The following is a 23,241-nucleotide window of genomic DNA, read 5'->3' as shown; positions in this document are numbered from 1 at the left end:
AAAGGAATTTTTCTAAAAGGGAATTGAGTGATGTAACTCGCAAAATCACATTTTTCATAATTTGGGCATATTTTCTATGTTTCAGTCAATAAGACTTTGTTGTTAATTTTTCTTTGTTTTTCTTTTATTCATTGTTGCCCATTTTCTCCCCTGCTTCCGTTCCCTCTCCCCAGCCCACACCGCAGTGCACCTCTTGTTCCAGATCGTTGTCCTACATAAAATGCGTAACTCATCTATGGTCTCCCTCTCCTGCGTGGTCACTCCCATCTTTCTGAGCACGATGTCCTTCATCAAGGACTGGTCCCTCCTGGCCACGTGCCCTAAGTATTGCTGTTTGCTGCCCTGTTGAACATTGATGTGACTAGAGATTTGATTTGTAGAAGATCCCGTTCATCTGTTTTATTCTCTCCTGGTTGTAAGCTTCACAAAATCTCACAACAATCTTAACAAAAATCCTCATGGCCGTGTTTCATGACTGTCCCCAAGAAAGCCCAGAGTCCACCAGCCTGGCAGCCCCTGTGGGCTTCCCACTCTGCATCCTGTGCTTGGAATTTGGAGTGCTTCCTTTGAGAATTGTCTGCTCTCCTTTTAAAATGTGTGAGGCAGGCAGAGGAGGTGCAGCGAGCAGCTCTTGGCTTTTTCTTTCACACCTTGAACATACGAAAGTCAGCACTGAGGTCTAGCTGTGGCTCACCTGGTGTGCAGGGTCCGTGTGGCAGGATAGCTCGTCTCAGTCCTGAGTGGATCATCTACAAATGCATCCCCTTTGACTGCCCCTCCAGGTGTGGCGGCGCTGGATTCCAACGTATCCGGGAAGATTGGGCTGCGGGCCGTCCTCTATTATTTCTGCACCACCGCCATTGCTGTGATTCTAGGTACAGTGCCTTTCTGAACCCTTATTCCTCTCGAGAATTGTAACTTTTCATTCGGAAACAATGGGGCTTTATAAATGCAGTGTTTCGTTTTGTTCTGGTAATCATCCCACCCCACCTGACAGGAACGCAGGCAGATCACTATGGCAGCTTCTGTTCTAGAAGACTCTCTCCCAGTAGCCCCTTCGTTCTTCCTACCCCACACCCCCAAGTCACACAGAACACAGATTTCTAGGTGTCTCAAGGCCTCCGTCATGGCAGGAAGATGAGGTTTGCTCTGTGTGGCCCTCAGAAAGATAGCCAGGATGAAGTTACAGAGAGACAGTGGACAGGTCCCCTGGGGTGGAAGATAAGACTTGTTCTAAGTGACTCTTGGGAGGAAAGCCAGGATAGTTAAAGAAAGACAGTGGACAGATCCCTTGGGATGGGAAATGGATGGTCTCAGAACCAGAAGAAAATGTGCTGGTTAGCAGATGTTTCCGGAAGGAATGCTGGGATGCAGTCTTTTCATTTAAAAAATAAAATAAATTTTGAAAGCAAAGACTTCCTTCTGCCTTGTCATTGATAAGGGAAAAAGAATTAAGACTGCCTGTCTGTGAGGTCCCACGGGAGCCCTGGTGGCATGGTCCACAGGGACTTGTGCTGTGACTCAAAGGCCGTACCTCTCTGTTGGTAAGAATCACCAGCAGCTTGAAAAGAGAAAGGTGGACGGTCTCTTCCCCTGAGATTTAGACCCTCTGAAGCCAAATGAGTTTGCTTAAACTTGACAGCACTGAGAAGGGGATTCCACCTGAACCTTGGCTGGCCCTTGGGGTCTTAGTATTGCTGGTAACCATGTGCCTGTCCCCCAGCTGAGGCTCTGCTGGCCCATGGGTGGCTGTCATGGTGTTGCTTTGTCCCACCATGCTGTCCCTGCCGAGCTAGAGGTGGCCCACCTGCCTCAGTCCTGCCTGGTCTCACTGAACCTGCTGGTTCCGAGAGGGATGTGTGAGAGGTGCCCAGGGTCTCTAGAAGCTTTGTCATGCTCCATGAGGCTGTCTTGGCCACAGGAGTTGTGCTGGTGGTGAGCATCAAGCCTGGAGTCACGCAGAAAGTGGATGATATTGACCGGGTGGGCAGCACCCCTGAAGTCAGCACAGTGGACGCCATGCTGGACCTGATCAGGTGAGTGTTCTTCGCACCCTCTACCTGGGCAGTCCATGGACGACTCAAGGTCCAGTGATTGACTGCCACCTTGAACTTCCTCTTGGTTTTTTTTTTTTTTATTATACTACATTTCCGTTTTCAGGGGCTCTGTAAATTAAATCTGTCCTGTTTGCCAAGCTGCAGTTCCAAAGGGGGCATGGAAGTGCCCGATGGATCTTGTGACAGGGTTCTTTGGAAGAGGAAATGGGCAGAGTGGACTCCTCAGGATGGAAAGTGGACAGTGGTACTGGAAGTGTACCTGCTGTCTGTCAGGGGGGCTGGGGCCTCAGAGCTGAGCAAAGGCTGACCTCAGAGATACTGCAGGTTCCACAACAATAAAGAGATTATCACCATAAAGTGGGCCCCATGATTTTTTAGTTTCCAGGCACGATGTTAAGGGTTTATTGCTTTCCCAGACATTGCTTTGGGCTTTACCTTGTGGATGAACAGGAATATGTGAAAGGGTGTGTAGTCTATCCACAGGGGATTGGCTAATCTCGTGATGAAATTGAGTAGATTCACAGGCGAATTTGAGAACTGCCCCACCAGCAAAGAAGCGGCAGGAGAATGCTGTGCACCCTTCAGGTCCAGAGTTCTTGATCCAGCCAGTCCTACAAGAGCAGCAGCAGCAGAGAACCAGAGACCCTAGATGATACGGAGCTGACTTTGGGACGACTACTCCATGACCTAGAGCTACGAGCCTTGGCCCAAGTTTCATGGAGGACTAGAGGGCAAAGCCATAACTGTCAGGAGCCTTGTAACCGTCAAGCCATGAGGCTGAAGGCTGAGATGCCTGGGAGCACATGTCAGAAGCCATGCTGACTTGAGTGTATGTGCTACCAACCTGAATAATATGCTTCTGTGTGGTCTATGAGCTACTGCAATGGATTTTGGACCCAGTAGAACAGTAAGATTAGTGTTGGAATAGAAAGAGGTGCAGGAGTATGGCAAGCAGGTCTGACTTCATTGGAATGAGTTTCTTGTTGTGGATGTTGTTGACAGGGACGTTTCCCCTTGGTGAAGTTGATAAAAGTCAGATAGGACTGTCTCCACACTATCCTTGCTCTCTTTACATCAGGGCACATAGAAGTTATGTTAATAGTCTTCTGTAGTCTATGAGGTATGTAACAGCATCGTGAAGAAGTTTGAGGTAGTACAAGAATCGCCAAAATGTGCCACAGAGACGAAGAGAGAGCACATGCTGTTGGAAAAATGGTGCCGATAGCCTAGCTTGATGCCAGGTTGCCACAGATTTACAGTTTGTAAGACACACCGCGTCTGTAAGATGTCTCATGCATGGTCAGGGCAAGCCTGCCTGCAGGGTTTTTAATACACTGGAGAGGTCACCTTACCTGAAGCAGCTGGTGCAGGAGGCTGGTCCGTGACCAGAAGAGGACAAAGCAAGCAAAGAATCGTGACAAAATGACCCAGACACTGCCCATTTGATTTTTTCCTCCACCTTAAGGGCATTTTTATTTGCCAGTTGGTTTGCAGGATGCTAATTGATTACAGTTTGAGTTAATTCCCTGTCATTTCTGTTGCACCAACAGCCCTTGTAAATCCATCCTTTATGATTTTCAGGTTCCTCTTCCATAAGGCAGAACAAAGAAAACTTTAGAAATTTTAAAAAAAACAAAAACAAACCCACACCACAAAATACAACCGCGAGTACCAAACCCTTCCAGTTTGTGTTTTTTGTGTTGTTTGTACTGAAGTCACTTTCCCTGTATTTAACTCAGACTCACATGGACTTGTCTATGTGGAGTCTCTGTGTTTTGCTTCGGTTTTGTAGAACCACAGCTTCCTTTGCATCGTGTGGTACATAGGTTTCCTTTTTCATTAAATCTCATAATTATGATGATGTTGACATTGGGTGTAAAGAATTTGGAGATGGGCAGTGGACTCTTGGTTAATGTGTGTCCTCACTGATGAAAACAAATGGGTGAGCCTGTTGGAGAATTGTCTTGTGTCTGATTGTTCACAGTCAGTGAGCTGCTTCAGCGAGAAAAACAAGTTATTTATTCCCCAGGGTTATCCCTTGGTGAGTCAGTTAAGTGAAGAGTGGGCAGGAAAGCGTCCAATGCTGCTTGAAGCTCAACGGGAAAAAAGAAATCTTAACATGGGGAAGTTTTGTGCAACAGGGAAGCGGAGGGAGTGGGGAGAAAATAAAAATTCTGGTTCTGTACGATGTACTTTCTCACAGCGTGTTGGGTGTGACAGTGTGCTGGGTCTGACCCTGAGGTAATACTGCTTTTCATGTCTCCAACAGGAACATGTTCCCGGAGAACCTTGTCCAAGCCTGCTTCCAGCAGGTAAGGTGAAAGGCTTTTGCTTTCTAGTAACTGCCCTCTTTGTTTTAGCAGATCAGTTTTTGTTTTTTCTGTTTTGACCCAGGACATGGAGATGGCTTGTCCACAATGGCAGCAGGAAGCATGGTCGTTCATGAAGAGTTTCCTAGAACTCCTTTCAGCTTACCCTGGTCTCCTTTCTTCTCTGCAGGCTCAAATGGACAGGGTCAAGAGTCTGCTCTTGGGGACGGTTTTCTAAATACGGCCTCCTGCATCTGTCATTGTAGATGCATTGTGTGTCCATGAAGGTTAGGTTCTCTTCCCTCTGGTGTTAGGAAATCAGCATGTGGCAGGGTTGCTGTGCATGGGACTCCTGAGATAGGGTCTTAACTATCATGTCCACGTCACTGGGGCTCTGTGAACAGTGGTGGGGCAGTGAAAGAACTCTTGCCTTTTATGCATACGACACAGGTTCGATTCCTAGTCAGTGCACCAGCCAGTCCGTGGAAACATAAGTTGCTGTGGCGCTTTAAGACCAAGACCCAGCAGGGTGAAAGGCCTGTGATTTGCTTCTGAAAGTCGGCTAATAAAACATATGGTTCAGTGGTCCTGCCCACAATCATGGAGGAGGGTGTGGGACAGGCAGTGTTTGTTTCCATGGTGATAGAGGTGAGGAGTCGAGGGACCAGCTTAACGTCAGCCAGCACCAGCTGGGACCCCACAGAACAGTACCATGCAAACTGCAGAATAAAGTCAGGATTCTCTTTCCTCTAGGAAAGTTTCACACTCCCTGCCTCCCACCTCCTGCTTCAGGCCTCTTTCTGCAGTGTGCCTGCTCACATTGAGACAGCGGGGGTCTGTCACGGCAGCTGTGTCCATTTGCATAAATGACGTGAACAGAACCCGCTGTGTGGGGCTCGCAGAAAGGCAGCTGAGTTGCGCCCTGCCCGTCTCGCCGAGCACAGAACCACCTCTATCTTGGGGAGGCGATACAGCAGCCACAGTGGTCATTTGTAAGGTCTGAGGTGTTGGCAGGGCCCTCCAGGGGTGACACCCGTGCTCAGTGTCGTGATATACTGGCCCTTTCTTAGCCGTCCACACTGAAGGCCCACAGAACCAAATAGCCCAAGGAGGAGGCATGAACAGAACTCTCACCCACTGAATAGCCCTAAAAAAATTGCTGGTATGGAACAGCCATACAGTCAGAGGGTTATAGCATTTCTTTTCTTTAGTTATTGATAGGAGAGTACACACCGATTCAGCAGCTCCCACGTGGACCATTCAGTGACATGCGTTAACATTCTTCACGTTGTGCAGCTGTCCTGACCCTCCTTTTCTGAGTTATTCCTCCCTTGTTCACGTCAGCTTGCCCCCCCCCCCCAGGACTCTGGTCTAATCCTCAAGTTGGTATAGTCAGTGTGACCTCATCACAACTCCTACCTCCTCCAGAAGACATCCACTGCCATCAGATTGAGTCTCGTTCACCAGGTCCCTCCACTGCATGCCCAAGGCTGTCAAGCTTTGCAACAGGATAGCGCTCAGCTGTATATTTCTTTCTCAAAGCAGCTTATTGATTCGAACCACCAGCTTGTTAGTTAACCGTGCCACAGATAACTCGCCGTGCCACCAGAGCTCGCACTGGATCCCACTGAGATAAATACTTTTTTCAGTTGTGATTTGAGTGAAAGTTCCTGAAGCATACTGGGTTTTCAGCCCGTCAGTCATCCCCTGTGGTTTCACCAGCGCACAGCATCTGACCATCTGTGTGTTTTACAAGTGTCTCTCCTTTCACCCATCTTAATGAGTGTCTGTTTTCAGATAAAGCTTTAAAAACGCAGTGCTCAAGGCCCACAGATCCACTCTATCTTGAGGATTGTTTAAGTCCTTGGTGACTGCAGTTATAAGTGTGGAGGTGTGGTTTTGACCCAGAAGAAGAGTTTTTGTTAAGGGTGATAAAAATGGATAGTTAATAAATGATGACAGTTCCTCAAAGTTGCTAGTTGCCATCAAGTTGACTGCAGCCTGGTTGGATGCCGTTCATGTGACTGAATCATGTCTGTACAAATGGTTGAAATGTTTTGTTACATGTATACATATACGTTACACAAATATAAATGCAGAAAAACAACAGAGACAACAGAAATGACTGAAGAGAACCGCTGCACCATTTGACCCAGGCTTATGGCCCCAATGTGCACATCAGGTAGAACTGTGAACTGTGCTCCATAGGATTTTCCGTGGCTCCTCTGGGTGGACTTGAACTTCCAACCTTGCATTTAACAGTCCAACTCATTAATCATTTGCATCATCCAGGGACTCCAGGATGTGTCAACTCTGTGTGTGTGTGTGTCTATCTCTCACACACACACACACACACATTGAGGGTGAATAATTCCCATTCCTGACAGTCCTGTAGAGGCTTCCACGTCTGTAATGTAAGCAGATGGCCACACCTTCCTCCCACAGAGGCTTACGGGCTCAATCCACCAGCCTTTCTGTTAGCATCCCAATGCTTTAACCCCTTTACCACCAGGGCAGGTCTACAAGTAAGACCCTCTTCAGCGTTAAGCGCCCGCCAGGCTTGTCCTTTACTATACACTTGAGCGGATGTTCAGGCATTATTGAATGGTGATTGTAGGGTCCCTGGTTTGTGTTTCCTGATCCCACTTTGGCTCCACGACTCGGTGATTCTTACCTTCAAACTCTCCCACAAAAATGTCAGACGTAAAAGTAGAAGTGGTGCTTGTCTGGATAAAGTGCCTTTGTCCTGTAGTTTCACTTCAGAAGCTTACAAAATATTTGCATGTGTGTTCTTGTTCTTCCACAACTTGCAGTACAAAACCAGGCGGGAAGAGGTGCAAACTACAACTGAGCCAGAGAGAAACGAGACGGAGGAGCTCATCACTGTTGCCATGACAACCGCCATTTCCAAGGTACCACTTGCTGCTACTCCTGCCATCCTTCCCAGACCCTGTGATGTGAGATAGCAACCCCACACTGGGAGGAGGGTGAGCCGCGCACCCGTGTACCTTCCTGTTGGTAAAGTTGAACATCTCTTGAAACAGCTTTGTATCTTAAGATTTTTCTGCTTTGTATTTTAAGGATGGAAGAGAGATCCGCAATTCTTTATCCAGAACGCTCTGGCCATATGTGAGTCAGACTTTGGAAGGTTGTGCATTATGCATACACTGAGGCATCTCTCAGAGATATTGTGGGTTCAGTTCCAGACCCCCACAATAAAGCCAAGTGACTGCACTCCTTCTTAATGCCATTAACGTTTGTTTTTTTATAATTAGACATGGCTCTCCAGCTGAATCTTAAGATCTGATGCAACAGCCAGTACAATATGCACAGCCTAGCTTGCCTGACAATATCTAGATACAACGAGTACCCCAATGTCCAGGCCATTTGCACTGCTCATATGACCTCCCTGTGTGTGGAATCTATCTCTCATGCTGTTTTTACTTAGGATAAAATGAAGAAGTGATTCACAGGGGGAGATAACTGGCTAATTTGTTCTAATTACTTCTTTTGGGGTGACAAACTTAAAGGATTCATAGATAGATTAGATAGATAGATAGATAGATAGATAGATAGATAGATAGAGATATATAGATAGATAGATAGAGAGATAGAGAGATATATAGACAGATATATAGAGGTAGGTAGATAGATAGATAGATAGATAGATAGGTAGGTAGGTAGGTAGATAGATAGATAGATAGATAGATAGATAGATAGATAGATAGATAATTCTTGTCCTCATCCCTATATAATGAAAGGAATTCAGGGAAGAGAACAGGGAATGTGCGAGATTTCTTCAACTCATGAATGCTTCCTGTCATCGAAGAAAGCAGATAAGCAAGTGCTTTTGTCTCAAAGTCAACAAGGTTTTATATCCCTGAAGTTCTTCTGACCGTCCTGGAGCACAGGTGGTGAAGACCGTTGTGTGCTTCACTGTGGCTAAAACAGATAGTAGAATTCCTTTTCAAAAATGCTCACGTTGGTAAATATTTTGGACTTCCTGCACTATTAATGCCTTGTTTTTTTAAAAGTGAATCCAAAAATAGCTAAAATAACTCCAGAAAGTGCCCTGATTCTGAATTTCTCTATAAAAATTTAAAATGGTCTAGAATGAGAAATCTTTAAAAGAAATATTTGTCTTTGAATATTTAGAAATGTTTATTTTAAAATGAAATTCTGTGTTGAAGGCAGAGGAGCTCTAAGCTTGAATTGAGCGGGTTGAGATCTGTTACAAGTAGAGGGGCTTTTGGTTTGATTGGTTGATTGGTTTCAATCATGTTTTCTGAAGCATCGTTGGCTGTGACTGGGAGGCACCAGCTAGCACACCTTCTCATTTCAGGGCCTGTGAATGAGGGTACTTTTTCTTGGCTTTGATCCACAGAACAAGACAAAGGAATACAGAGTAGTGGGCATGTACTCGGATGGCATCAATGTCCTGGGCCTGATTGTCTTTTGCCTCGTTTTTGGGCTTGTCATTGGAAAAATGGGAGAAAAGGGACAGATTCTCGTGGATTTCTTCAATGCCTTGAGTGACGCAACAATGAAAATTGTGCAGGTCATTATGTGGTAAGTCTTGTTTACTGATATTTTACTGTCCCTGACAACTGTTTCCTTATAATCAGAGAAAGGGGATTATCTTTCTCAACACACTTTACTCTAGAGAGGCCAGACATTGAATATCAAGATGCTGAAAAAAATAAACCAGTTGCCATCAAGTCAGTTCCAGCCCCGTGTGTGCCAGCATACAAGTGCGTGCCCCGAGGGTTTTGAGAAGTTGATCGCCAGGCCTTTCTTCCGAGGCCTTCAGGGTGGCCTTTTTAGGTTACCGGTGGAGCATTAACCATTTGCACCAGCCAGGAAACCACTCAAGACCCTAAATGCTAACTGGTCCCACCTACAATTCAGAAGTTAGCTCACTAGCGGAAGCCTGGTCACCACTCAGGGTCTTCCCCCTCACAGCCCAAGGAGTGCATCTTACACCTGGAAGCATTCACGTAAGAAGGAAGTTCTCAGAACCCACTGCATTTCCCTTATTGGGCCCCATGCAGACGGGACCCTCAGAATAGATGCACCCGGTTCACGTGGGGTCCTGGACCATCCGAATGGAAGCCTCAGTGGATGGACACTCCAGTGACACCACTCCAGTATCTGTCCTGCCCCTGAAGGTGCCAAGAAGCCCACCTTCCATAAGGCCTTGGCTCATTTGTCTCCCGTTGATTCAGCTCAACATTATTTATTTAGTCCATGTGTTGACAGTGCCAGATGCAGACGGACCATGAAACCCCAGTTATAAGTCAGCAGATCTCTTCATCCTGCTGAACCTCAGTTTCATCATGTGTAAAAAGGCCCATAAAAGCTGCTCCCTGGGTTGGGAGAAGTCCATTAAGTGAAATGAGGCATGCGAGAATACGTAACGCAGTGCAAAGTACAGTGAGTGCTGCTCAGAGAGCTGCACCAGCCCCTTCCACCTCCAGTCCCATCTCGTCTTCGCAGGTGCATAGAGAGGCCTTGGAGAGGATGTGACCAGAATGGTCCTTGGAGGGAAGGGTGCCGGAGTGTCAGCTCACGTACTTTGGGCATGTTGTTAGGAGAGGCTGTTCCTTGGGAAGAGACATCATGCCTGGAGAGGTGGAGGGTGGCCCGACACGGTGACCGCAGCAGTGGGCTCCAACGTGTCAGAGATGGTGAGATGAGCCAGGAGAGGACAGCATGCAGAGCTGTTGTTCACCGGGTCGCCATGAGTCACACTTGATTGAGCGACACCAACACTGCCGTCACCGTGGCCACGACCAGTTGACCTCGCACTGAGCCCAAGTCATGGTGCCCACGCGTACCAAGATAGAACTGTGTTCTGGAGGGTGTCCAGTGATGGACAGTTTGGAAGTAGATCTTGCGGTCACTCTTCCAAGGTGTCCGGTGAACCATCCAGCCTTTGCATAGGACCTAAGCACATTGACGCTCGGCTCCTCAGCCAGCATATGGCTGGTGCGACTCCCTGGGAATCCAGATGGCGCAGCTAGAATGAGCTGAGTGTCCTTATTAGAGGGGGTCAAGCTAAAGGGAGGCCTGCAGATGTGCTAGTCAGCAAGAAGTTTGAGGCCTGGGAGCCCTGGTTTGACTCCATTTTCATGCTGAATTTGCCTCTTTTTGATAGATTAGTTTAATGGTTACCCGTGGTGGACAGTGTTTGGTGGAGCTCCCTGATTAAAACAAGCTTGGAAGCAGGAGTGGCATCTACTTCAGAAGTGGTTTGCTTCCAGAAACTCTAAACAGTGCTCAGGCCTTTCATTCATAGGGTCACTGTGACTCATCTACAAGTCGACGGCACCTAACAACAGCAACATGATAGATTAAGACTCTAAAGCAAATCCATTGTTGTTGAGTCAGTTCTAACTTATAACAACCCTACGTCGGGTTTCCGAAGTGGTAAATCTTTAGGGGAAGAGACTGCCTGTGTGTCCTATGGAGTGTCTGGTGGATTTGAACTGCCAGCCTTTTGGTTAGCAGCCTGCTACATTACACATGATACCAGAGAGGCTCCACTTATGGTAGATGGGACGGGAGATGCTCAGGGGCACGTGGGTACTGATAACTGGAGCCGCTGTGGTGGTGTAGGGGTTGGGGGTTGTGATGCACCTGTGCCCAGCCCCTCACTGGACCCAGGCTAGTGGGAGGTCAGGGGGAGGGTGTGCTGGGCCCCCGCTTGCTCCTTCCCTGCTGAGAGAACCTGGCCTCACGGACTGGCCTCTTGCTCTACCTGCTCTCTAGCTACATGCCACTCGGGATCCTGTTCCTGATCGCCGGGAAGATCATAGAGGTTGAAGACTGGGAGATATTCCGCAAGTTGGGCTTGTACATGGCCACTGTGCTGAGCGGGTACGTCACAGAGCCCTCCTGTGAGGGGTGGGGCTTTCGGATGGTAAAATGGGCTTCCCTCCTGCGCACAGGGTCCTGTGTCCGAGGTCTGTGCAAGAGCAGAGTGTGGGGAGGAGCTGCCCGTTAGTGACCGGACTGTCCCCCTCCTCCTGCCACTGCCTTTGTTGACTGAGCTAAAATTCTTGAAGACTGGCACCTTCTTGTAGCCATCGTTGGTCCTCTCCCAGCCTTCTCCAGGATGTGAGCCAGGCAGACACGTAAGAATGGCCCGTTCACCTAAGCCTGAAAGACGGATACAGCCACCATGAGCTCATGGTTCAACTTTCAGCCAAACAGTAGTAGTAGTAGTTGTTGTTGTTAGATGCCATCTAGTCAGCAGCCCTGTGTGTAACAGAACAAACTCCTGCCTCTTTGTGCACCGTCCTCACATTCACTGTGTCAAGTCCATCTCACTGACCCCTGTTTCTCCAAGTACAGTGTTCTTCTCCAGGGACTAATCCCTCCTAAGAACATGACCAAAGCCCGTAAGATGAAGTCTCGTCATCCTTGCTTCCAAGGAGCCAAACGATAGACAGACCTATACGGTGAACGGTAACATCACAGAGTACACACTCCCTAGCACAGCCAACCGGAAAGGCCAAAGGGCAGCATCTGCCCAGGGTCCAGCTCAGGAAGGAAGGAGAGCAAGGGTCAGTGGAAGCAGTGCTGGAAGGAAATGGGAAGAGTGGTTCCATAGAGGTGACTGCGGTCAGTGTCATGAAACAAAATTTGTGTGAAGAGTTGGATGGAAAAGCAGTTTGCTTTGGAAATTTTCACCCAGATCCTATCATTAGAGTTAACGTTTCCTCTAGAAGCACACACACGCGTGCATGCACACACACATGCATACACGCACGCACACGTGTCAGTGGATGCTGGTGCAGGGCAGCCCAGGTGTGTGTGAGCAGGGCTCTGCTCCTTGGTGGTTTTGTGGCTGAGTTTTCAGAGCATGTCCTCTCCTTAGACACCTCTGAGTCCACCCACCCTGCTAGCCTTTAGATTAGCACCCAGACACAATAACTGGATCTGAAGAAATTTACCAAACCCACAGCCAATAAGTGGATTCCAGCTCGTGGCAACCGTGTCGGACAGAGCAGAACTGCCTCATCGCGTTTCCAAAGCTCTAACCCTTCCCTGCAGCTGCCTGCCTGCACTTTCTCCTGTGGAGCCTCTATGATGAGTTCAGACCACCAACCTGGATGCTAGCAGTGACACGCCTTACCCACAGCGCCACCAGGGCTCCAGGGAGAACAGCGTGGCTGGCTGGATTAAATCCAGGAACAACAGGGGCTGGTGACCACTGCCAGTCCTTTCATCACCGTGTGTCCAGGAGGGTGCTGGGACCATCCTCAGGCTCATGGGAAGTGTGTGGGACAGCAGGAGATGGGTGGTTTGAGTGTCCAGTACATCCCAGTTACTGGCTCCCTGAAAGATGTGCTGGGAAGCTGGTACATGGTGCTTGTAACACCTCGTCTTCCAATGATTTTAATATTTGGTTGCCAAGCTAAAGGTTGCAGTTCGGGTCAAGTGAAGAAGAATAACTCTTGATGCTCTGTTTCCAAAAGAAACATGACAAACTCAACCCACTGCCCACTGCCATTGAGTGCGCCATTCACAAGCTTCCCGGCATGGTACCTTCAGGGAACCAGTAGGCGAGTGGTAATGGATCTGCAGATGTATCTATTTAATACTGTGTGTCCACCCACATCCACATCGGCTTCCCAAAGTTTACTTCATCGAGACAAAAGCTCGAGATCCCTTCAGCAAGAGTTCCTGTTCTCCCTGTCCCTCTGCTCCAGTGGCCACTAGTAAACTAGTCAGTCTTGGTGCATTTGCCTCGTCCAGATAATCCACATCACTGGGTCACCTAGTATTTATCCTGGTAGGTCTGTTTCACCAGACCCAGTGGTTCCACATTTCATCTATGTTACTGGATGTTTCCATAACTTTCTCCCACCTGGTGGTCATTCCAGTCTATATCTATATGCTTCTTTTTGTTGTTGTTATCGTCACATGTCACCGAGTTCACGCCGACTCCTAGCAGCCCCATGTCAGAGCCAGGTCGTGCCCGGTGTGCACGGCTTCACCACCTGCGCTGTGCTCCACCTCCTGGAGCGGTCGCTGCGTCAGGTCGCCTCACGGTGGGTCTTGTCTCTCTCTGACCTGCCTCCTTTCCAAGCCTGATGTCCCCCCCTTCAAGGACTGTCTTCTCCAGAGACTGGCCCCTCCCGGCAGCATGCCCAGAGTAAGTGACACAAAGTCTCACAGTCCTTGTTCCAAGGAGCAGTCTGACTGTACTTCTCTCAGACCTTTTCTCTTGTACAATCGAGTGACATTAGCCACATTCATGATGCTTTACAGCCATCGTCACTCCCCATGTCCAGGTTTATTTCTCCTCTGCTCACGGCTTCCTTAACAATAACCCTCTCTTTTTTATATTAATAATAATTTTAATGAAAATTTACAGAGATTTTGGATTTTCATTCATTCACTGTTGCACTTTTCTCCCTGCTCACCCCTCCCTTCCAGTTCCTTCTTCTTTTTGAAAAGTAAAATTCTTTCATTGTTATACAGTCCCTCCCCCCCCCCCAGGTCCACTCCACTATGTAGCCTTCGTTCTAGATTCCTGTCATGGTGAAGAGATTGAGATTGTTCAGAGCTTTAGTTTGGCTCCACAGTCAACACTCTTGGCACCAGTAGCCAGGAAATTAAAAGACTTATTGTGATGGGAAAGTCTGCTGTTAGGGACCTCTCCAAAGTACTGAAGAGAAACGGTGTCTCTCTGGAGACTAAGGTGTGCCTGATACAGGCCATGGTTTTTGCAATCACTTGTTATGCATCAGAGAGCTGTACAATGACTAGGGAGGACAGAAGGAGAATTGACGCCTTTGAGCTGTGGTGCTGGAGAAGAGTGTTGAATGTACCCTGGACTGCCAAGAAAACAAACAGATTCAACCTGGAGAGAGTTAAACCAAGCTACTCCTTGGAGGCAAGGATTCTGGGGCTCCGTCTAACATACTTTGGACATGTTGTAAGGAGAGACTGGTCCTTGGAGAGGGACATCATGCTTGGGAGGGTGGAGGGACAGCCCAGGAGGGGAAGGCCCTCTATGAGGTGAATTGATTCGGTGACTGGGGTAATCAGGATGGGTGTATCGGAGACAGTGTGATTGGCACAGGACAGAGCAGGGTTTAGGGCTGTTGTACATAGGGTCGCTATGAGTCACAAGCGACTCGATGGCACATAACAACAACAATATCCCTTTTAACCAGGCCTCTCCCTCACCTGTGTCAGTGCTGTAAATAACCCTCTCTTGATGCCACATTTTGTTCATCCATTAATCTGTTATTGCCACTTGGGTTGTTTGACCATTTTGGCTCCAGTGAACAGGGCTACACTGAACATTGATGTGGACAGATACCTGTGTGCGGGTTGGCTGCCAAGCCTCTGGGGCATACTATATACTGTCTGTCTGTCTCTGTCACTCTGCTCTCTCTGTTTCTTTCTCTCTCTCTCCCCCCCCCCTCGCTTCCTCCTTCCCTCCCTCTCTCTCTCCCCCTCTTTCTCTCTCTCTTTAAAGAGCCCTGATGGGATTGTGGTTAAGTATTTGTCTGCTGGCCAAATGTCTGTGGTTCCAACCTGCCAGCTTCTCCTGGGGAAAAGGATGGCGCTCCTTCTTCAGTAAACACTGCTGCTTTAGAACCCAAGGAGCACGGTCGACCCTGAGCTACCCACACGGTCACGAGTCAGAATCAACCCAGGGCCAGTTGGGTTGGGGGTTCTAATTCTTTTTTTAAGCCCCTATTTTGTGTCACATGTATGTTTCTATGTGAAACAAGTGACAGTTCTGGAAGGCAGGAATAATAAAGAGGGAACAGTCCCTCTGTGGCCGTGCACACCAGGGACCTCCTCTTCCTCCTTCGGAGCCGTCTTTTCTCAGAGACGGTCGGTGGACGTGGTGCAGGGCTGGGAGGAACGAGGCTGGGTAAAGGCTATTGTGGGGGGTGGGGCACAGAGGAGATCTAGAGGGAAGGGTTCACTCCATGTGAGGAGCTGAGAAGGTGCCCCAAGGTGGAGCTTAGAGCCTTAGAGGTGGTGGGTGTTAGATTCCATCAGGTCACTTGTGGCCCCTTGTGACGGAGTAGAACTGCCCTAGAGGGTTTCTTAGCTGTCATCTTTACCGAAGCAAATCACCAGGTCTTTCTCTCCGGAAGCCACAGGGTGGGTTCAAACCATCAGCTTCCTGGTTAGCAGCTTAATCGTTGCACCACCGCAGGGCCAGAAGGCATGAACAGTAGAAGGAAGAGAAGGGGCTGGGGAGTCACAGGAGCTGCGCGCAGACAGCTGGTCGTGTCTCCGCACCACATTCTGAGGGTCCTGAGATCCCAGTTCGTCTACATGCTTTTTTGGGAGATTCCCAGCTGCTGAGCTCCTGCATCTTCAATGGATTCGGGGACACAGATGCCTGCCATGTGTCCCTTGGGTCATAGTGAAGGTTGCCAGATACTGTGAACATTAGAGCTGTTTGAGTGGGATTGACAGGGATTGGGTGGCCTTCTCTCCCAGCATGTCTGTTCTCATCTGCAGGCTGGCAATCCACTCCATTGTCATCCTCCCACTGATCTACTTCATAGTCGTCCGGAAGAACCCGTTCAGGTTCGCCATGGGGATGGCCCAGGCGCTCCTGACGGCTCTGATGATCTCGTCCAGGTAAGCAGAGGAGGGGCTTCGGGAAGACGCTGGGCCTCCCCAACTCCCCTCCCATTGGAGGTGGCCAGTGGTCCTTGTCTCTGCCTCACACCTCTGTGCCTGCACTTAGTTCCTCACTCCGTGAGTCCGTCCTGCCCTCTTGGCCGGCCTGGCCACCCGGGAACAGGTTGTGATTGGACTGGGGGCAGTGACGGGCATGGTGTCTTCCCAAAGCTGAGTTCTGACAGAAGGGCCCAGCGTGCTTCGGGTTCTGTGCTCGGTGTTTGGAAGAGAGGCGTCTCCTCCACGGGGGGCGAGGGCCTGCAGTTCAACCCCATCATCCCTCTCTCTTTTGTCACACAGCTCAGCAACACTGCCCGTCACCTTCCGCTGTGCTGAGGAGAAGAACCAGGTGGACCGGAGGATCACTCGGTTCGTGCTGCCTGTCGGGGCCACCATCAACATGGACGGGACTGCGCTCTATGAGGCCGTGGCCGCCGTGTTCATCGCACAGCTGAATGGCCTGGACTTGGACATCGGGCAGATTATCACTATCAGGTGGGGCCTGGGTCACATTCACATCATTGCTGTCGTGGGAGTGCCTCGGATGAAGGAAGACAAGAATGGCCCAGGAGGTTGTGTATCTTGGCCTGCAGAGTGCCCTACACTCCCAAGAGGAAATCCTCGTGGGTTAGACCTAGTGGAATCTCAGCACTCAAGATTTCTGCTTCAAGGTCTGGTCAACCAGAGGCAAGGCTTGGCTCTCAGTTTGTTCACCCAGTGGGTTGTAGATACAGAGAAGGGTGGATAAGAGCCAGTCCCTGTTTCCGGGTAAGAGCCAGTCCCTGTGTCTGGATAAGAGCCAGTCCCTGCTTCCAAGGGAGTGCAGGAGGAGATACCAGACCAAATGCTACCCGGTTACCATAGCATCAGATCTGACCCAGGGTGATTCCAGCTGTTGCAGAGTGGGACTGTACCCACAGGATTCTCAGGGCTGTGACCAGTCCATGACCAAAAGATCACCAGCCTTTCTTCCATGGTATCTCTGGGTGATTTGAACCACCAGCCTTTCAGTTAGTAGCCAAGTGCCTCCTTGTGAGGGACAAGGCTTTCCACATGAGTGCAGAATGTCTTGATACTGGTCATGATAAAGTGTTTATGAAGACCATGAGGGCGCCAAAGAGAGAAGGGTCCTCTCTACCTGAGAAAGTTAGGCAAGGGCTCTGGAAGGGGCTGTCATAGAGGAGGGTCTTGGGGTGGCGGTGGGGGAATCAGCAGGAGAAAGTAGGGCACAGTGGAGAACAAGAGCATATAGACACAGCTCGGCAGTGTGATGTAGTCACAGTGTGGTTATGGAGCACAGATCGAGTGGCCTGGAGAACCCAATGTGGAGAAATGAGGAATGAATCCGTGGAGGACAGAGGAGTTCATGGAAGGATCTCACAGTGTCATATATTGGAAATATTTGTATTTGGGGAAGGAAACTGACAATATGGTGGATGAGTATTTGGATGAATTTAGAGACTCGGATGAACTGATTCAAAGAAGGAAAAAAAAAAACCAACCAGAACCAAGAACTCAGGTATCTTGGCCAAGGTCACACAGCTCGTAATGTCATAGCTGACATTAAAGCGCAGACAGTTGACTTGCCATTAAGCTGATGACTCACATCTGTATTCCCATTCTCAATTTGCATGTCTCACTGCCAACTGTGTATGACCACATGGATGTCTCCTGGGCACTTCAAAGTCTGTGCACCAAAGTTAAGAATTGTTTCTCTTCCCTCTTAACCTTACCTGATGTGAGTTCCCTTATGGTGTAACCACGACTCACCTGTCCAGAAACCTGGGCATCATCCAAGGCTTTCCCCGCACTCCTTCTCCTGCACTCAGCTGCTGTTCTTTAAATGCATTTCCTTCCCCTCATCTCCACACTCAGTACCAGGCCTTGTAAGATGCTGTCTGGACCATAGGGACACGGACGACAAAGTGCTTAAATTTTTGGCTGCACTTCCGAAACAGCTTGCCTCCGGAAACCCTATGAACTTAGAAAAACGATGAAAGTTATACAGGTGTTCAGATCTTTTGTTCATAGGGTCGCTGTGAGTCATCTACCACTCGACGGCACTTAACAACACCACCACAACCACCATCAAAAGGTCAGTGGTTCGAACCCATCAGCCGCTCTGTAGGACAACGATGAGGAGTCTGCGTCTGTGAAGACTGGCAGCCTTGGAAAGCCAGCGAAAGTGGTTCTCCTCTGCCCTCTGTAGGAGTTCTGCATTGGAATCAGCCTGATGGAAGTGTGCTTGATTTTCACTTTTCAATCTGGACTCCATCCTTAAGGTTGAGATCCGAGTGTCCATCCGCTACATTATCCCTTTCCTTCCCCAAATGCAAATCTTCCCAACATAAGACACTGTCTGAGACCCATCAGCAGCTCAGTTCTCTACTGACGAGGCCACCAGAGCCCCTTGTAAGCATATGTATACATACAGGTATGTTTACTGCCGTCAGGTGGGAGCTGACGCGCGGCTGACCCTCCAGCAAGTTTTCAGAGGCTGTCAATTGCATCGGAGGAAACTGCCCATCTTTTTCCCTTGGGGGAAGTTTGGTGGCTACAAACTTCCCACCTTTGGGCAGCTTCTACCCACAAGGCCTCTAGAGCTCTATTTGTTGTTACGTCAACCCTGTGAACAGTGGATCTAAACCCCACCCCATCTTGTGCTATCCTCCTCATCTCCATAGACTCATGTCCATTGTTAGTGTCCGTCCAGCTTGTTGAGGGGCTTCTCTCTTACACTGACCCTCCACCACCTTTCCAAGCATGACGTCTTTCTCCAAGGACTGGCCCTTCCTAACAACGTGTGTGGAGTGTCTGAGATGAAATGTCACCGTCCTGGCCTTCAGGGTGCACCCTGGCCACTCTTTTCCCAAAATACAGTGTTCTTTTGCTACTCAGTCCTCTCCTCCAGCACTACAACATAAGGGATCAGTTCTTCTTTTCCATTGTCATTGTCCAGCTTCGTGCTCCATAGCAAGGAACCAGAAAGACCACAGCATGGGCCAGGCATACTGTAATCTTTAAACTGACATCATTGCACTACCAACCCAAAGATACATGGTTCAAATCCACCAGCTGCTTTGCAAGAGAAAGATGGGCAGTGTCCCCCTATGTGATTTACTGCCTCTGAAAACCCACTGGAAGGTCATTGTTAATTTGATAGTACATGTTGTTGTTGTTGTGTGCCATCAACTCATCTGTGACTCATAGCAACACTATGTACAATAGCTCTGAAGCCTGCCCTATCCTGAGCCAGTCTCACTGATTACAGCACACCTACTCGCATTGTCCCAGTCACTGAATCAGTCCATCTCATCTGGGGTCTTCTTATCCTGCACTGTCACTCCACCCTTCCAAGCATGATGTCATTCTCCAAGGACTGTTCCCTCCTGGCCACATGACCAAAGAATATGAGATGGAGCTTCAGAATCCTAGCCTCCAAAGAGAAACATGGTTTTACCCTCTCCAAAACAGACTTACTTGATTTCTTGGTGATCCATGGTATTTTCAAGACTCTTCTTCAGTACCACAACTCAAAGGCATCAATTCTTCTTCTGTCATTCTTAGTCATTTCCTAGCTCTCTGATGCTAGCAAGTAATTGTGAAGACAGTGGCCTGGATCAGGTGCACCTTAGTCTCTAGGTTGACATCGTTGCTTCTCAGCATTCTGGAGAGGTCCCTGACAGCAGATAACAACAATATATATATATACACTGATTCATTGTTTCCACCCCAAACCAGGGACATGATTGAGTTTTGCTGGCAGGATCAAGGCTCAAGGACACCATTTTCCTCAACTGGAAGGATTAGAGCTCCCAGCCACCACAGGCTATGGTGTCTTGGTCAGTGAGGATACTTTGAAGTTCCCAAGAGGTGTCAGAGGGCCGTGAATCACATCAACAGAAAACCCTCCGATGGTCTCAGTTTACATTTTTCATCCAACATTAACATAAACTTGCCTTTTCCATGAATCTATCAGAAGGTGACACAGGCCCTGCACTCTCAGAGGGATTGGCACTAGCCCAGGAATCTCTGATTCATGGTAAAACAAGACCTATCGAGAGACTGGGGCCTCTCTTTGTCCCTTGGACAGCGCCTGTGACACGTCAGCCAGATGAACTGGAAGGCAGATGCAGATGTCAGAGCAGGAGGCTTCCGAACCTACAGAGAGGGATTTGGGGTCGAGGCAGGGACTCTGCCGGTTTATAGTTTCTCCATCCTCACCTTTCAGCCTGGTGGCATTCTGGCAGAAGATCAGGCCTTGGCCTAAGGGTGGGGCCATCTCTACAGAAAGCAGTCCCGGGGGGTTCAGGGCATGGCAGCCCCCTTGTTTTCTTCAGCCTGGCCGCATGTGAATGAGGGTGCTGGTCAACACCGCAAGCCCTCCCGGTGCCATATCCTCCACTTCTTTCCTGCCTAAAAGAGGTCATTTTTACCCTGATTCCAAACTCAAAGGGCGTAAGGGCCACAGTGCCGGGGGTCCCAGTGTTCTCTGCCAGACCAGAAAGCCTGGGCTTTTATGATTTTGAGTTTTGTTTCGACTTTTCCTCTCACTCTGTCACTCTGTCACCTCCTATTGGATCCATTTTAGAGCGGTCAGTACTGGTCGCCCGGCACCATCTACTTCCAGTCTCAAGGTGTGGAGACTGACGTTCACGCAGTCCAGTGGTCCTTTGGACTCATAGTCTTTCATTTTTTTCCTTCTTCTTTGCCCCAGAAAGGGACCATCAGGTGACCTTACATGACCACTGACAAGCTTCAAGACCTGAGCTGCCTCTCAGCCAGCAAAATGTAGAACACTGTCTTTCTAGGTTATGTTGGTCACTTGCCCCTAAAACCCCCAAGACGACGATCTTGAGCTTCCAGACCTGAAAGGCGTCTTGAAAATGCATTGTTGGTGTTTCTGATGTTGTTATTGGATGCTGTTGAGTTGATTACACCTCATAATGACCCTATGAACAATAGCTCTGAACCTTGTCCTGTCCTGAACCAACCTCCCTATCTTCTTCAGCACACCTGACCTCATTGCCACAGTCACTGTGTCAGTCCATCTCATCCAGGGTCATTCTTTCTTGTGCTGACTCTCCACTATCCCAGGCATGATGCCCTTCTTCAAGGACCAGCCCTTCTTCCCCCCCCCCCTTTTTTTATTTTTTTCTACTTTTTTTTAAGCTAAAGAAGCTTTATTAGCATGTTGTCGCACACTTTTTAAATTGACAACCATGCTTAGAAACACATTTCCTGTCATTTGCGCCAAAATGTTAAGGGGTCTCCCAGGCAGGATTCCTTGGTCTGTAGAGAAAAAAACAGGCAGAGGGACAGAGCAGGGAAATATCACCAAGGACTGGCTCCTCTTAGCGACATGCCCAGAGTATATGTGACGAAGTTTCAAAATCTTGCCTCCAACAAGCAACTTGATTCACTCTCTCCAGGACAGACCTTTTTATTCTGAGCCACCAAAGTCCTATGACATCCATCATAATAAGACTCACTTGGCCACCTCTAATGAATTCCAGTTTTCTTTTGCATGAATTGTATCCATTGGCAAAAGAAGGCATAGGAGTAAACACTTGCACCGTGGGCAAGGGACCACTATGCACCCTAAAGAGGTCATGAGCTTGGTGATTTTAAGAAGAAAATCCATAAAACTCATTCTCTGGCCTCACCTGAAATGCCCCTGGTTGGGCACCCCTCCCACTCTCCCTCTTCACCCAAGAGGATCAGAACAGCTGCCGTCCTGGTGTGTCAGACTGCCACTCTGTGCCACAGTCTTCAGTGATTGATTTTTTAGATGTAGATCACGAGACCTTTGGCTTCTGCGTGAACATGAACCTCTAGCCTTTCAGTTAGAAAGCAAATGAGTTAACCATCTGCACCATCTGGGTGTTACTGCCACTCTTTAAGACTCAGTTCTGACTCTTGACCCTCCACCAGGCTTCCAAGGCTGTTTGCAGGAGGAGACGGCCATCTTTCTCCCTAGAAGTGGCTGGTGGATTCCAACTGCCACCTCCCTTTTCATTTAGCAGCCTAGTGCATGTCCAAGGTCACTGTATGACCATGGCATCTCAGTTACGACTGTAGCCCATGATGAATTCCTGGCATGTTTGAAGCTCTCTGTAAATGAGTTATACTGAGGTACTCTACTTGGTCTTAAATTCTTAAATATGTTGAGGTACTCTGTCTAGTCATAAATTCTTGGCAATAAATGAGTACCTGAAACTCAATAATTAAGTCCCTCAAACATGCCTGAATGGGGAGGAGTAGGTGAGTAGAGGGGGGAAGGAATGAAGAAATGAGGTTGACTATAGGTACTGGCACCTAGAAACCAGATTGAACCTAGGAAATGACACTTACTTAGGACGGGTAGATGGATGATGTCTGTCAGATGGACAGATGGTGGGTAGATTGATGGATAAATGAATGAAGGTTTGATGGATGCTGTGTGGATAGAGGGGTAGATGCTGCACGGATGGATGGATGCTGAGTGGAAGGATGAATAGATGTTGGATGGATAGAGATTGTGTGGATGGTTGGAGATTGGATGGATGCATGGATGGATGGATGGATGGATGCATGGATGCATGGATGGATGCATGGATGGATGGATGCGTGGATGGATGGGTGGGTGGGTGGATGGATGGATGGATGGATGGATGGATGGATGGTTGGATGGGTGGATGGATGGATGGATGGATGCATGGATGGGTGGATGGGTGGATGGATGGATGGATGGATGGATGGGTGGATGGGTGGATGGGTGGATGGGTGGATGGATGAGTAGATGTTGAATGGATGGATGGAGATAGTGCAGATGGATGGATGGATGGATGCGTGGATGGGTGGGTGGATGCGTGGATGGATGGATGGATGGATGCATGGATGGATGGATGGATGCGTGGATGGATGGATGCGTGGATGGGTGGGTGGATGCGTGGATGGATGGATGGATGGATGCATGGATGGATGGATGGATGCGTGGATGGATGGATGGATGGATGGATGGATGGATGGATGGATGGATGCATGGATGGATGGATGGATGGATGCGTGGATGGATGGATGGATGCGTGGATGGATGGATGCGTGGATGGGTGGATGGGTGGATGGATGAGTAGATGTTGAATGGATGGATGGAGATAGTGCAGATGGATGGATGGATGGATGCGTGGATGGATGGATGGATGGATGGGTGGATGGGTGGATGG

General features: G+C 48.7%; 1 protein-coding gene across 1 annotated transcript in view; it reads left to right on the top strand.

Annotated features, from left to right (window-relative positions):
* SLC1A1 (solute carrier family 1 (neuronal/epithelial high affinity glutamate transporter, system Xag), member 1) overlaps positions 1-23,241 on the top strand; it is a 77,984-nt gene that overhangs the window by 52,197 nt on the left and 2,546 nt on the right. Inside the window, exons 3-10 of the mRNA XM_006881366.1 lie at positions 783-875; positions 1,922-2,036; positions 4,327-4,369; positions 7,180-7,278; positions 8,751-8,935; positions 11,138-11,245; positions 15,872-15,994; positions 16,337-16,531. Coding sequence (XP_006881428.1) covers positions 783-875; positions 1,922-2,036; positions 4,327-4,369; positions 7,180-7,278; positions 8,751-8,935; positions 11,138-11,245; positions 15,872-15,994; positions 16,337-16,531 — 961 coding nt within the window. The remainder of the gene's footprint in view (positions 1-782; positions 876-1,921; positions 2,037-4,326; positions 4,370-7,179; positions 7,279-8,750; positions 8,936-11,137; positions 11,246-15,871; positions 15,995-16,336; positions 16,532-23,241) is intronic.

Source organism: Elephantulus edwardii, unplaced genomic scaffold (assembly GCF_000299155.1).
Source record: "Elephantulus edwardii isolate Elephantulus edwardi_28Jun2011 unplaced genomic scaffold, EleEdw1.0 scaffold00014, whole genome shotgun sequence".
In the NCBI taxonomy this organism is placed as follows: Eukaryota; Metazoa; Chordata; class Mammalia; order Macroscelidea; family Macroscelididae; genus Elephantulus; species Elephantulus edwardii.
The sequence above is the reverse complement of the archived record's forward strand: the minus strand, read 5'-3'. Positions and strand labels throughout refer to the sequence as shown.